Raw genomic sequence first — 14,261 nt, forward strand, 5'->3', positions numbered from 1 at the left:
TTCAACAATACCTCAAATGGCTTTCAATTTTGAGCTTCAACAATGCTTCAATGGGCTTTCAACATTGACAAACGACACATTTCAACAATACCTCAATTGGCTTTTAATATTGACAGACAACACATCTTCAACAATGCTTCAATGGGCTTTCAACATTGAAATACACCATAGTTTCAACGATATGCCTACGATCTTTCAAATTGAGAGGCCACAATGATGTTTCGACAGAATGTCGTGGACCAATTATCAACACTTGTCAACAATTTCCTCAATGCTGTTTCAACAATTCCCCAATGATCTTTCAAGGTCATTTGTTGACGTTGAACAATGATATTTCAATAACCTTTCAACAATTTTTTTTTGTAAGGGAGGGCTCTGTTCCCGTACTGAGCTACGTCCACTCCAGTGGGAGCGGTATCATAGCGCCTCGCTGTCGTGCTCACCCCACTGGGGGCGGCAGTACGCGAGCGTGAGTTTATGCTCGGCTCGAGGGGAGACAAGGCCCCGGTCTCGCGCAAAGCAACGTCTGCTAACGTAATGAGGGGACAACGGCCGCTCTGGTTAGCAGACATGGTGCGGTCAGCCAGATCGCTCAGGCGTTAAGGCTTTCCGAATGAGTTGCCAGAAATGTGCAGGTACGCAAAATTCGTGAAGAGCAAGGCTCCGTTCACAAACGTGCTACGTCCGCTCCACTGGAAGCGATAGCGTAGCACCACGCTGTCTTTTCAACCCCGATGGGGGCTGCAGCGAGCGTGCGCGAGAGTGATTCCGCCAGCAAACGAACTTATGCGCCACTTTGTGATCTCTCTCTCGTGGTGTTCCTATGGGAACAACCTAGACCACCACGCATGCCGAGGATCCGAGCCCAAAGGGACCGATACGCTCAGCCGCATGTGTTGCAGGCGACACTTCGTGGTCTCTCTCACGTGGTGTTCCTTAAGGGTCCACCTATAGACCACCACGCACGCCGAGGATCCGATCCCGCAGGAACGATACGCTCAGCTGCGTGTGTTTCGTGTGCCCGAAGTGGACGCTCGTTCGGTACTTGGCAGAGAGTCGTCCGATAGCGAAAGGCGGCAAGGGGCCGCAATGGCTAGTGGAACTGACACTACGAGTTAAATCGCAAAGGCGACTAACTCAACAATGTGCTGTAGCCAACGCTACAAGGTGGGGACGAACTGCTGTTAGCTCCGCAGGGAGCCGTTAGGGTAGTTGTGCCAACATGCACAATTTGGGGGGGAAGCAATGCTCCGTTCCCAAACGTGCTACGTCCGCTCCAGTGGGAGCGATAGCGTAGCACCACGCTGTCTTTTCAACCCCAATGGGGGCTGCAGCGAGCGTGCGCGAGAGTGATTCCGCCAGCAAACGAACTTATGCGCCACTTTGTGATCTCTCTCTCGTGGTGTTCCTATGGGAACAACCTAGACCAACACGCATGCCGAGGATCCGAGCCCAAAGGGACCGATACGCTCAGCCGCATGTGTTGCAGGCGACACTTCGTGGTCTCTCTCACGTGGTGTTCCTTAAGGGTCCACCTATAGACCACCACGCGCGCCGAGGATCCGATCCCGCAGGAACGATACGCTCAGCTGCGTGTGTTTCGTGTGCCCGAAGTGAACGCTCGTTCGGTACTTCGAAGAGGGTCGTCCGAAAGCGGAAAGCAGCAAAGGGCCACTCTTGCTACCAGACCTGACGCGGCGAGCCTGATCGTTAAAGCGTTCTGGCTCGGCTATCAAGCGGCCAAAGGCTTAATGAGCCCTTGACCCCACGTTGGGCGCCACTTTGTGGTCTCCGCCTATATAGCGGTGCTCCGCCGGGAGTCACCTAGACCACCGCGCGGGTCCGAGGATCCGAGCCCCTCAGCGGGACGATCAGCTCAGCCGCGTGTGTAGCGTATGCCCGAAGCGGACGCTCGTTCGGTCTCCTATGGGAGCGAAACAGAGCGCCGCAAGGAGAAGGCCCAGAGTACAAGGAAGGCGTTTATTGTACGACCACCTTGGCGTACAGGATATCCGTATACACCCGTTTCGGCGCGGGACTCATGAGCCGAAGCTCCCGCAAGTCAAGGGTTGACACTCAGTTATCTCAAAACGCGGTAGCACGCCGCTATACGGGAGGATGGCTCCCAACGACCGTGCTACCAGGGCAACGTTCTTTCAGCTCGGGGTAGCCTCCGAGGGCGACTCGGCGCAGTACGAGCGCGCACGTCAAGTGAGCCGCGTCTCTTTGGCGTAGCCTTCAGAACAGGAGCAGCGAATAGGTACGCAAGCACCTCGGGTCGAGGACCTTCGGCGAGACCGGCCAACCAAAGGGATGACCGGGAGAATGGGAAGTCAGTACGCACCGTTTCGCTGTCCGAGAGCTTCTCCCCGCGTTGCCGCTCCTCGGTCGACTTGAGTCGCCAGGAGAGAGGGAACGCGGGTTCCCGCCCAAACAGACCAATCGGGTGAGCCCCTGGACCGTTCGGGGGCGGACGGCAGCAAGTGTTTTATGGTCCCGCTGCCGTTCGGCGCCCTCGGAGGAACGAGAGAGAGGGAAAGCGGTGGACCGCGCGCGCGAAGTTCGAAAGCGACCTCGCCGCGCTCGGCTCCTATGCCCAAAACGTGCTGCGCTATGGCGCTGCAACGAAATGGGCTACGCAGTCCCCACAACCTTTATTCCGGACTGTTCGTTTTTTTTTTACTCATGTCGAGTTTTCCCACTCGCCTGTTTTCTTTTTACGCCGGCGTAGGCCGACTTTGTCTTTTGCATCGACGTTGGTTGTCACGCCTTTCTTCTACTTTCTCTCTCTCTCTCTCCCCCCTCTATTTTTACTAAAAGACTAGTTCAGCCCATCCCAGAATAGTGCAGTCTATGGTGTAATGTTGTTAATTTTCGAAAAATCGCCTCTGACGCATGTACACTTAAGTTGAGCTTTGAGACCTGCATTTTGCGACTGGCTACATATTGGAGGGGGGGGGGGTGAGGTCGATTTCCAGCCACGTGCGACGAAATCTGCTAGAGTTGTAGCTAGCCGCGAGCGTTTGCTGGCGCCACGAACTCCGCTTTGAATGGTGTAATCATTGAATCATGAACCCCGAATGGTGTAATCAGGCACGGCCAGGACAGTCTTCTGGATGTGCCCAAGCCAGCTGCCACAGCTGATGTCGTTGTCCAGCTCGCTCGGGTCGATCTCTCGGAGGAAGTGATTGCACGACGTCTCTGCAGCCTGGTCAGTGTCGCCCGTCTCCAGGCGCCCTGTGCGCCTGTGATAGCTTCCATTGGTCTCGCATTTTGTGCCGAGCTGCCCCAAAGAAGTCACAGTCTTGCAGTCGAGTAGCTCCTGGCATCAGTAGTCCAACTAGCACGGTGATGACACAGTGCGAGGGTCCCTGATGTCCCTCGCCGAATGGAGCAACTGCGGCATCAGAAGGGCATCGGCGACACCATGCGTGGGGGCCATTACGCTTTTCTCCCAATCGAAGACGTAACTCACGGGCCTGGAGTGCTTCTGCGACGACGCTTTACGACACGGTGTCACGAAGCATCGGAACGTACAGCCAGACGTTGTTGTTGCCCTCGAGGTAGGCGTGCCTACGTGTTCCTTTTCGTGCCGTCTTCGTCGTCTCCGACAAAGGTGCGTGAGAGCAGTCTTCTTTGGAGTAACGCAATCTAATGCAACAGGACGATAGAAGCATTTCAACATAAATGCAGAAATCCAAACGAGAACAGTTGTTAGGCCTTTTCTGTTCTCAATTTGCAAGTTGTGCACCAGGCTGTACGGATTATTGCGAACTCATCTGGCTCGCACGTAATAGTGGTGAAGCATGAAAATCGGAGAAATTCATTTTACAACACAAATTATTTAGTGCGGAGCTAAACCTTGGTAAATTGTTGCAATGACAGTAAGCAAAATTTCTTTCTGTCATTTTTTGGCCCATGACTACAGTATGTTATTTAGCACAACAGATCGACCTGTGCTACTGATCATGATGATCAGGTGAGCCTGAACACTGCGCAAAGATCGCATGCTTTCTGATGTTGATCAGTATTGTGTGGGCTCTTTTTTTGAAGTTGTTGTGTGAGTTTGCTCATGCTTTACATGAAATGTTGCCGACGTGGCGATAAACATGTAATTGATAAGTACATCTTAACAAATCCCCAGTATGTATATGCTCGTTTTAGTTAATTAGGTTGTTTCATTATTGCATTGCATGTGTGGTTATGGTATCAATTTCGACATTTACCTTCATCAATCCGGCTGAGCTTCCGGCTTGCAACCAGGGCTGGTATAAAGCGAGGATTTTTCTCCTAGATTATGATGCGTTCTGCGTTCATATCATCTACCATTCATGAATGATCAATCTTGGTGCAAACATTTAGGGAGATCGCCATTTGGACCATTGACAAAGCGTGATGAGCGAAAGAACTGCATGGAATCGTTGCATTATCAGGGCACTGTTTGTCGATTCAACAGAACCCGCACCGAAAGATATACCGTAATTGAGCCGGGTAGAGAAATCACGCCAGGTTCAAAGCGCCTGAACAGCGGGCCGGCATGCACCATTACGAGAGTAGTCCTCGTAGCTTTCTCATTGTAGTGGTGTTCAAAGCAAGTTTGAGGTTAATGCCAAGGAGAGAGAGAGAGCGAACGAAGAAACGTTATGCAAAACTGCACGCGAACGTAGGTAGCTCCTCCGCTCTGCATTGGTTATCCAGGTTGAGCTGGTCAGCGCTGCCTGCCATTGCTGTCTGGTGGGGTGCGTTATGTGAGCGATGTCTGGTGTGCATGCGCAGATTCATACCACGTGCTAAAGCGTAGAGTATTGATGGCAGTGTGGCCATATATAGGAATATGGCCCAGGGTGTATGGCGTGGTAGAGACTCAAGTGTGGGTATCTCTTTGTTTGAAGTTTCCGCCTTGTTACGGCTTCATATCTCGGCACAAAATTATGAAGCCGTGGTCGTGAAAAGTGACAGTGACCTAGGATCTGCACGTAGGTTAATGGTGGCGGCTCGCAGTAGAACTGCTCGGCTCGTCCCTCCCGCGGCTCCCGGCGTGCATGCGCTCGGGCGTAGGCGTGCATCTGCTGATCGCCGCGTAAAGATTAGTGCCCCATAGTTCGCACGATTTGTATGTACGGTGGGAGATGGTGTCCTCCACTAATAATGCGACGTGTGGCGTTGGAAATTTGGCACACAAAATTTCGGCATGCCTTATGAGAGTCTGTCAAAACTATGAGGCACTTACAGTGCGGTCTCGTCGAGATGGCTAATGCTGTCGCTAATTCTTCTGCCTCCTCGGTACTCGCTGGGGAAAGCGACGGCGCATTTATTCCGGTGCCGTGACTGTCGACTACGCTGGTGAGGAATGCGGTGCTTCTTGCGGTGCTGGCCGCCTCTATGTACAAGACATTGGGGTGGTTCTTATACATTCTTGGGACCGCCAGCACTCGGGCTTGTCGCCATCCCATGTGGAAGTTCGGGTGTATGTTTCTGGCAACAGGTGAGACATCCATAGTTTCCTGTATTTGTGTGGGAATTTTTGCCAATGCGCCGGTCTTCCGTATAGAATATCCAAGAAGTTCCCAGGTGCAACGTCCCGCTATCGTGCGTTGTAACCTTTCCTTCTGGCTTACCAGATAGGCTTCTATGATTCGCCTTTCCTTATTTTACACGTCTGTTTCCTCAAGGCGAGAAGTGGCCTTACCGGGGCGGAGTCCGAGCACTTGCTTAAACCCCCTGCTAATCAGCCGGTCGAGAACTTCCTCTTCCGCATTGCCTAAATTTATATATGGTACTGAATACGCAATGCGGCTTGCTATCAGAGCCTGTTTTAGACGGATGAGGTCCTGTTCCTTGAGTCCCGTCTTCCCACTGGTAATTTGTTCCATCAAGCGCAAGATCTGCGTCGACGTGTATTGTTACATCTGCATAACGCGTCCTCCGCCCCCGTCTTTTTTAAAGGCAAGCCGAAGATACGAAATCTTTGCGCTTTGGGTATTTTCCTAGGACCTATTCGGGGCAGATACATGTTCGGTGCCAGAGTTCCTGATCGTCCTGGTGAGCACTTCTCGATTACCCGGAGCTCCGACTTTCCCGGCGCACATTACAACCTGCTTGTCTCCGTATATCTTGCTACAATGTTTACTGCCTCCTGTATTGCCTCTCATTGTTCTCCTATGGACCCACCGACCGTCCATGTCGTGATGTTATCTACATACAAGGCATGTCTGATCGCCGGTATTTGCTCGAGTTGGGCTGGGAGTTTCATCATGGCCACGTTGAAAAGTGCCGACCACGGCACTGCTCCTTGTGGCGTTCCTCTATTAGGTGTGGCTGCTCGCTGTGACCTCACATTTCCCAGCCCTATTGTGGCTGTACGATATGTGAGGAAAGCTGTCAAGTAGTTCTGACTTCGTTGGCCACAATTCGTAAAGCTGTTTTCTATTTTTGCTTTTTTGAGTTATTTAACAAGTTAATTCTGTTTTACATTAAGAGAAATATTGTGTTTAAGGACAGTTATGTGTTTTGTATTACAGAAAATGTTCTGGCTTCTGTTTTTATTTTTTCTGTTATTTTAGTAATATTTTTTGTTGTATTTCACATAAAATGTATGTTAAAACAATTATGGGTAAAACAATTATCCATGTTGAGGGACCGAAAAAGTTCTCTTTTGTGTTTATATTTTCTGTTACTTCGCTTTTTTTCTGTTCCACTGTACAGAAGTTTGATGTGCGAAGAGAATTTTCTCTCGTGATGAGTAATGGGCGAACCAGGATTGCCGATGAAGCCAACACTTTCAAAGGACGTTTCACTTTGTCGAAACGTTGACTGCAGCTGATAGTCCTTGTTCGACCACTGTTTATCACTTCTAGCCCCCGTGTTCATGTCAACTTCGGTCATGTTTCAGTTTTCTATCGCGCGCCACATAGTCATTATAAAATAACAAATATCATGTAAATAGGCAACTGGTCTCAAAACGAAAATTAGGCTGCGTGGTCCAACTGAAAAAAATTCAACTATAGCGCTAAAAAGGACAAAGGTCACACTTAATTCTCGTGTATGTGTCCGTTTTTACTTTACTCAGTTTTCTTGCGGGCTCTTAAATATGGCCAACACTTTTTCTCTTAGCGGCTCTAAGAAATAATTTGTAATTTAAGACATTGTAGAAGAAAATGAATTTTTTGTTTGAATTTTCGTCAGAAAATCACTGGACCGATAAATATGAAAACAGCAATATTAAGAAATTGCTAATGCGCACTGGGTTCAGAAAACAAGCAGCACCGGTTTTCCTCCAGGTGTTATAACAGCTTTAAAGTCAATTTCCCAGGCTATAGATGAGCTTTCGTTTCCATGCATCGCACAAGTACGTAAACAAGGAAGAACAGAAAAAAAACGTACATGCCCTTTCAAAGCAATACAAGCGATGTAAACAAATAAGCACACCTTTGTGTATAACAGGCACTGATGGCCAATTTGCTGAACTCACTCGACCCCATCAGTAAATTTGTCTTGAATTAGTTACGGCATGTATTCATGTACAAATTGGCGACACACAATAGAATCAAGATGGGTGTGTAGTCTGTATCGGGCATCATCGTAGGTGTGTATTATGTATTATGGCACAGTGTCCAGATATTGTAAAGTGCACGTTGAAGTAGATGTGCGTATTTTCAAGATGCAGACACAATCGAATGCATTTTCGATGTAAAAAGGAAGTGTTGTGTCAAGTCACATAATCTTTTAAACAACGTATAGCTGACTGGCAAAATAGCAAAGCTGTTCTCCCCTGAAACTTGTTTAATTAAATTTCACCCCAACACTTGCTTTCATCTATGAATGAATTCTGGGGTGTTACGTGGCAAAACCACGATTTTATCATGAGGGACAAAGTAGTGGGGGACTCCGGATTAATTTTGATCACCTGGGGATCTTTAACGGGCCCCTAATGCACGGAACACGGGCATTTTTCCATTTCGCGCCCATTGAAATGCGGTACGCCACGACCGGGAATCGATTCCGCAACCTCGTGCTTAGCAGTGCAACGCCATGGCCGCTTAGCCACCGCGGCGGGTGCCTTTAACAACGGGCGAATTGAGAACGCTTTATGTTCGTAACGTATAAATGTTGCTAAAAATGGCGAGAAAGAGAAATGCTTTTATTGTTCAAAAGGATTTTGATGGAATGATCGGAGTCCCGTCTTAGTCCACAGCTCACTGCAGCCTCGGCCGCCCGCTTGATCTCCCATTGCCACATTGTTTGGGGTGTTTTTTCAAACGGGTGTGATTCACAATCTAATGTAATGCGTTGCAGTCTTGGTATGCCGTCGTACCACGTAATGTCGGCCCTGCAGTGAATGGGGAACATGGTATTTTATAATTTAGGGTGGAGGAATACCCCCCGGGTGCATTTTGCGTCAGCTGGCAGCTTCCTCTGCGCTGAGTGGTGGGGGAGAGGGAGGTTATTTCTTATCTGGTAGCGCGCTGATGAGAGAGAATCTCTCAGTCATTCGTTTTACTGGGGTTGCTACGGTGGATTCCCAGGAGAGTCTCAGTCGAATTTGCCCAGTTAATAGTACCTCGAGCTAGCGAATCGGCCAGTTGGTTCCCTTCCAGGCCCGTGTGGCCTGGGCACTATACGATGCGCTGATGATGGGCGAATTCTCTCGGTAGCATAGAGTGACTCGCCTTGTCACGTAGTGTCTAAGAAGCAAGCGATATGGTTGTTGTGAGCCTGTTATTAGGGTGACACTCTTTTGCGTGCTTTCTGCGAGAGCAGGGGCCATTGCCACGGTGAAAGTTTCGGCGGCAGCCGGAGTGCCTATCCTGACGGATGCCGTAAATTGCTGTTGGGCTTTCGTGTCGACGATTGTCACTGCGTGCGTCTTGCTGTTTTGCGTTTCGCTGCTGCGGCGGTGTCTACTGTGTTGTACTTGAGATTATGTTTAGTGGCAGCGGTGGCAGCAGCAGCAGCTGGTGTTGTCTACTCCTCACTGTGTCTTTGTGTGCGCTTGACCTTGATCTCCTGTGCACGCAGGAGTTCGTTCGTATATATATATATATATATATATATATATATATATATATATATATATATATATATATATATATATATATATATATATATATATATATATATATATATTACACTCGAATCGCCGTGAAACTCACTCCGACGCGTTGTACCACGGATCGCGCGCAAAGCAGGTTTCTCCCGCAACGGAGACCGTCGTTACTTTAGTCTGTTGCTTGCCAGTGAAACCGGCTGCAGGCGAAGCGACGAGGAGGCAGCGTGACACATTTTGTCATCTGTTTCGATTAGTAAACGTCACTGTGACGGGAAGTCGCACTTGCTGCTGCAATTTGCCCGGGAGTTTGTGAACTGTTGCCCACAGTTGTATAACACGACTTGTGCGTCCAGTGCACAAACGACACGATTTCGCAGATTGAGCGGCCGTACATCAGAGCCAAAACACGCCTTGCACAGGCGCACATCATTTTGTCCCATTGGCGTTTCCTCGGACACCGAAAACGTTCTGGCGGATTTGAACCGCACCTGCCAGGGAAGATGTCCAGCGCATGTGAGCTGTGCAAAGAACCTTGACACGTTTGCACAAAACAATAATCGGTCGTTGCAGATGCTCGGTGCGCTGATAATTCGTTCTCTCGGCAAATGCTCATATGTGATAACCAGCAATGACACTGGAGATTCACAAGCTTCACATGGACGCGCGCTCACACAAACATGCACGTCGCTATAGCAAAAATGGTATTTAAAACTCTCAAGGGGAGTTTCCAGTCTCGTGACCTGAAACTCCGGGAGAAGCATAATCAGGTCATGTCGTTTCTGTACGCCGTTGCTAACGAATGGGAGTATAATGGTGATATATGCAGTCTTCACTACGCTATGATGGAGTAAATGATTGGGGCATGGGATGTTTTGGGGCTGATAAGACGATAAAACTCCCATCTCGGCTAATTTTTGCTTATAGTGCACATCGATGTCCTTCATATTGGTTGGATCAAGTTTCCTAACATTGATGACACCGGGATGTCTGAGATGGAGAAGTGGCACGATGCTTACGCATACGTAGACAACTCCTAGAGAAGTTTCAGCGCGAATTTTATGTGTTAAATATGCTGTATGAATGCAGACACTTGTACATAAGTCTGCTTTTTTAGATAGTGGACGGACAACTGTGGTATTTTCACATGTATGTTTGTATGTATGTATTGTTTAAATGTATGTGTAGTTAATGCTTCTCAACTCGCAGTGTTTTGTGCTGACAATGCATAAGCACTAAGATAAGATGTGCCACTATACCCCTGTTTCATCCCTTACCGCTGTTTTACTGTAGCAGCCCTTGCATCTTTTCTTGTACCTGGCATCTTTGCACCGCATTGCCGTAGATTCATCATATAACTAAAGCCAAGGTTTTTACCGTAACAAAGCAATTTCGTGATCATTTTGGCCCAAGACAATGTTTAAAAAAAATGTAATTAGCCGATGACACCGCAAGTTTTGTAGACCTCCGCTCGGCGCTGGGAAGCATTTTTCTGGTCTCCACTGACATCGGGTTCCATTCACCGAACTCGCATGGGCACATGCACAAATAATTAGGTATGATCATCATCATCATCATCATCATCATAATTTATTGGTCCTTAAGGACCCCTGGAAGGGGCATGGAAAGACCATGGAAGGGGCAGATATGAAGTTATAGAGTTTACTGACAAGCAAATTGTTTAGATATGTTACATTTATCGAAGCTGAACGTATTTTCACGAGCCACAACGTAAACGAATGAGGAAACATATTGCATATGCATACGTAAGCTGTTGTGAAACTTGAAAGTATTATAGGCTTGAAGCGCTGTATAAAGAAGTTTAGCGCAATTGACACAGTCACGTGTTATCATATAGAATATGTTTATTGTAATAAACTTTCACGAAAATACGTTAATGAACAAACCACGAAAGATGAAAACCTGTGGCTTCTAAACTATTTCTCCCTTTTCTTCTTTCTTTATTCAATACTGCAAACCTTCCACAGGTCCAAGCAGGCCGGGTGGGTTAAATGGCAACAAAACAATAATAACAAAGTTAAAAACGTCAAAGAGTGGCGAAAGGCAATACAGAATCCCTCCAGTCGGTTACAGTGCGAGGAAAAAATGAAAACTTGAATAAATCTGTTCGCGCAAAATACGGCGTCAGGGAATTAGGATGATGGTGGCGTGTATGCCTCGACGTCGAAAGAAACAGATATGGAGAAGGGTTAATAGATCTTGATTCCAAAGCAAAAAAGAAATTGGAAACGTAAATTTTTTCTTCGTTGTTCAAGACATTGTATACCGTTAATCTAAATTATTTCAGAGGGTGAGTCATACGGGGAAATTTTAGAGTAAATAAACCTTACAGCTTTTCTCTGTACTTTTTCTAGGCGGGTGATATTGTGTTTATTAAACGGGTCCCAGACAACGCATGCATATTCAAGTTTAGGTCTAATTAGTGAATTGTAAGCAAGTAATTTTACGCTAGGGGGAGAATTTCTAAGCTTATGTCTTAAAAAGTACAGTTTACGGAATGCGGAAGAAGAGATGTTATCTATATGTAAATTCCATGATTAAGTATTAGTAAGTGTGACACCCAAATAGTTATATTTAATCTCTTCCAGCAAAGGTGACGAACCTAGCCTGTGGTTAAAAGAAAGCGGAGCTTGTTTGCGAGAGAAGCGAAGAAAGACGGTCTTATCAGTGTTAAGTTTCATGTCCCACGTTTCACACAATTCAAAAATCTTAGCAAAAGAGGAGTTAAGATGGATTTGGTAGTTAATTGAAGTTATTTCTTGAAAAAGCACACAATCATCCGCAAACGACCTGATTTCGACATTCGGATCAAGTTCAGTAGTAATGTCATTAATCTATAATAGAAACAATAATGGCCTCAGCACACTTCCTTGGGGCATGCCAGAGCCGACCGGAAGGCAACCTGATTATTGCCCATTAACTGCTACAAATTGGTAGCAGTTGGTTAAATAGTTTGTTATCAACATGATTGAAATTTCCGGGAGGCCAATGCGTCTGAGTTTTAATATTAGTTTGTCACGGGAAACTCTATCGAAAGCTTTGCTGAAGTCAAGAAATATTGCATCAATCTGACCATTCTTATCGAGACATGAAGCGAGCGAATGTATTACTGTCACTAGTTGTGTAATTGTTGAGTATCCTTTTCTAAACCCGTGCTGGAAATTAGAGAGGACTGCGTGCGCATCTAAAAATTCATTAATGTGGTTGGCAATAATATGTTCTATTAGTGTACAACATGATGATGTAAGTGATATTGGACAATAATTTTGTAGTAAAGCGCGGTCAGCTTTCTTGTGTATTGGCACAACCCTGGCCATCTTCCAGTCGCTCAGTAATTGTCCATGAAGTAATAAAATACGAAATAGGATAACTTGAAACTTTGCAACATATTCAGCATATCTCTCCAGAAACACGTTAGGAGGCTTGTCGGGACCACATGATGACTTCGTTTTTAAATTTAGGAACATAGAAACTACGCCAGGGTATGAAATAAAATTTACATCACATCACAATATTCGCCATAAACAAAGAAACAATGATGAGTGAATGACATAATTCGTGGTTTAGTTCAGTACCCGAGGGCGCAGTCAACCGCTAAAGTGTGCGGGATCTCCAACGTGTGGCCGAGCGACGCAACATTGCATTGCTGCGCCGCCTACCATCACACAGCATGATGACAAGGCTCCCGGCACTTCCGCGCCAGGCGCGCTTTGCGCAGCCTTGACACCGCGTTGTGTGACGGTAGACAGCGCAGCCATGCAGTTCTGCATCGCTCCGCCACACGTTGGAGATCCCGCATACTTTTGCGGGTGACTATAGATGTGCTTGGAAAAAAGAAGTCTACCCCCGCACTTTGCGGCAATGCTCCCGCCATTGGGACAAGCATGGAGTAATAAATTGTAAAGGATGGATATGCGACATTTACATATCTTCTGAAGCACGGCCGAAAGTTTCGTTGCGTTCACGCAGTCGCTGTTCCATCCTGCTCCGCTGCAAAGGCATCGTGCGCTGCCGTTACAAACAGAGCCAACGGAGGCCGGCTGAGGCAAGCGATGGTCGCATCACCAAACATGGTGGCGCCTACGGGAGCGCGGTGAAAAGAATGTGTCGAGGTACAACATCTGCGACCGCATTATCCAGGCTAAGCATCACACGAAGCTACGCGGACGATTGCTATGTGCGCGCCCTGGCCGCACTACACTGTAAACACAAATGAGCCCATATGGGCGTTTTAACAGTTGATATGCCATTTTTCCCCTCTAGCCTAAAATGAGTATTCCCACGAGAAGAAGTAAAATAAGCTAGAACCATTATTATACCCCCGGCCCCATTTGAAGGGCCATTGCGGTTGTAAAATGGGGTTTTTTAAGGAATAACGGCGGCGTACGGGAAAGTGGGAGTGTTGAAATACACCCATATCTGAGACGAGCCAAATAGAGAAAAGAATAACTCAGCCGTGACCAACAAGGCAGGAACCCGCAGCGACAATTTCAGTAGGATTATTTCTGCAGTCAGATTCGAAATATCCCGCGCAATGTGTGTCGGCGCTGTTTTTCTGTTCGGAGTGGCCGCGCCTTGGTGCTGCAGAGGACGCTGAAAGTCGGAACTACGCGCGGAGGAACACAAGCCTTCGGAGCGCTCGCGCGCGCGCGTTGAAAGCTCAGCCATTTGTCAGCGACTGCACATTCTTCTACCATGGTTGATGTTTCACACTGCGTTGAACCCTCAAGACTCCACGGTAAGTGACTTTGAACGATTATTAGACGTTCTATGAGTGTGCATATGTTCTAAGTGAGGAGACGCGCTGATATGACTTATTGAAGGTCTCAGTACAACATGGCGCGACAGTTGGCCGTCTAAAACCATTTTGCACGATCACTGTGTTTCTTCGAGCTTTGTCGTAATCGAGGTGACTTGAGTGTTTAGGGTCAAGCGAGTGTGCTTAAACATTAGAATTTTACATGATAAGGGACTGTGCCGCGTATTTAATAGGGTGGATGTGAGCATTCGACATGTTCCCCGAAGCGCAAGCCACTACCATAATAGTGATGTGCAGTGCGAGGTGAGGTAAGCTTCGCCGCCTAACCGCGGCCTGAAAATGTGGCGGCTCGTTAAGGGTTTACTGCGGTGCGCGTGTGTGAGTGTTTGTACAGCGATCATTTGAGCGAGAACCGGCGGCGCTTCTTTGTGCGCG

General features: G+C 47.5%; 1 protein-coding gene across 4 annotated transcripts in view; it reads left to right on the plus strand.

Annotated features, from left to right (window-relative positions):
* The first annotated feature begins 13,688 nt into the window (after window positions 1-13,688).
* LOC139051572 (uncharacterized) overlaps window positions 13,689-14,261 on the plus strand; it is a 61,736-nt gene continuing 61,163 nt past the window's right edge. For all 4 annotated transcript variants that reach the window (XM_070528538.1, XM_070528539.1, XM_070528540.1 and 1 more), the window contains exon 1: window positions 13,689-13,805. In XM_070528538.1, coding sequence (XP_070384639.1) covers window positions 13,763-13,805 — 43 coding nt within the window. In that variant the 5' untranslated portion in view covers window positions 13,689-13,762. The remainder of the gene's footprint in view (window positions 13,806-14,261) is intronic.

This window comes from Dermacentor albipictus, unplaced genomic scaffold, assembly GCF_038994185.2.
Source record: "Dermacentor albipictus isolate Rhodes 1998 colony unplaced genomic scaffold, USDA_Dalb.pri_finalv2 scaffold_12, whole genome shotgun sequence".
Classification (NCBI taxonomy): Eukaryota; Metazoa; Arthropoda; class Arachnida; order Ixodida; family Ixodidae; genus Dermacentor; species Dermacentor albipictus.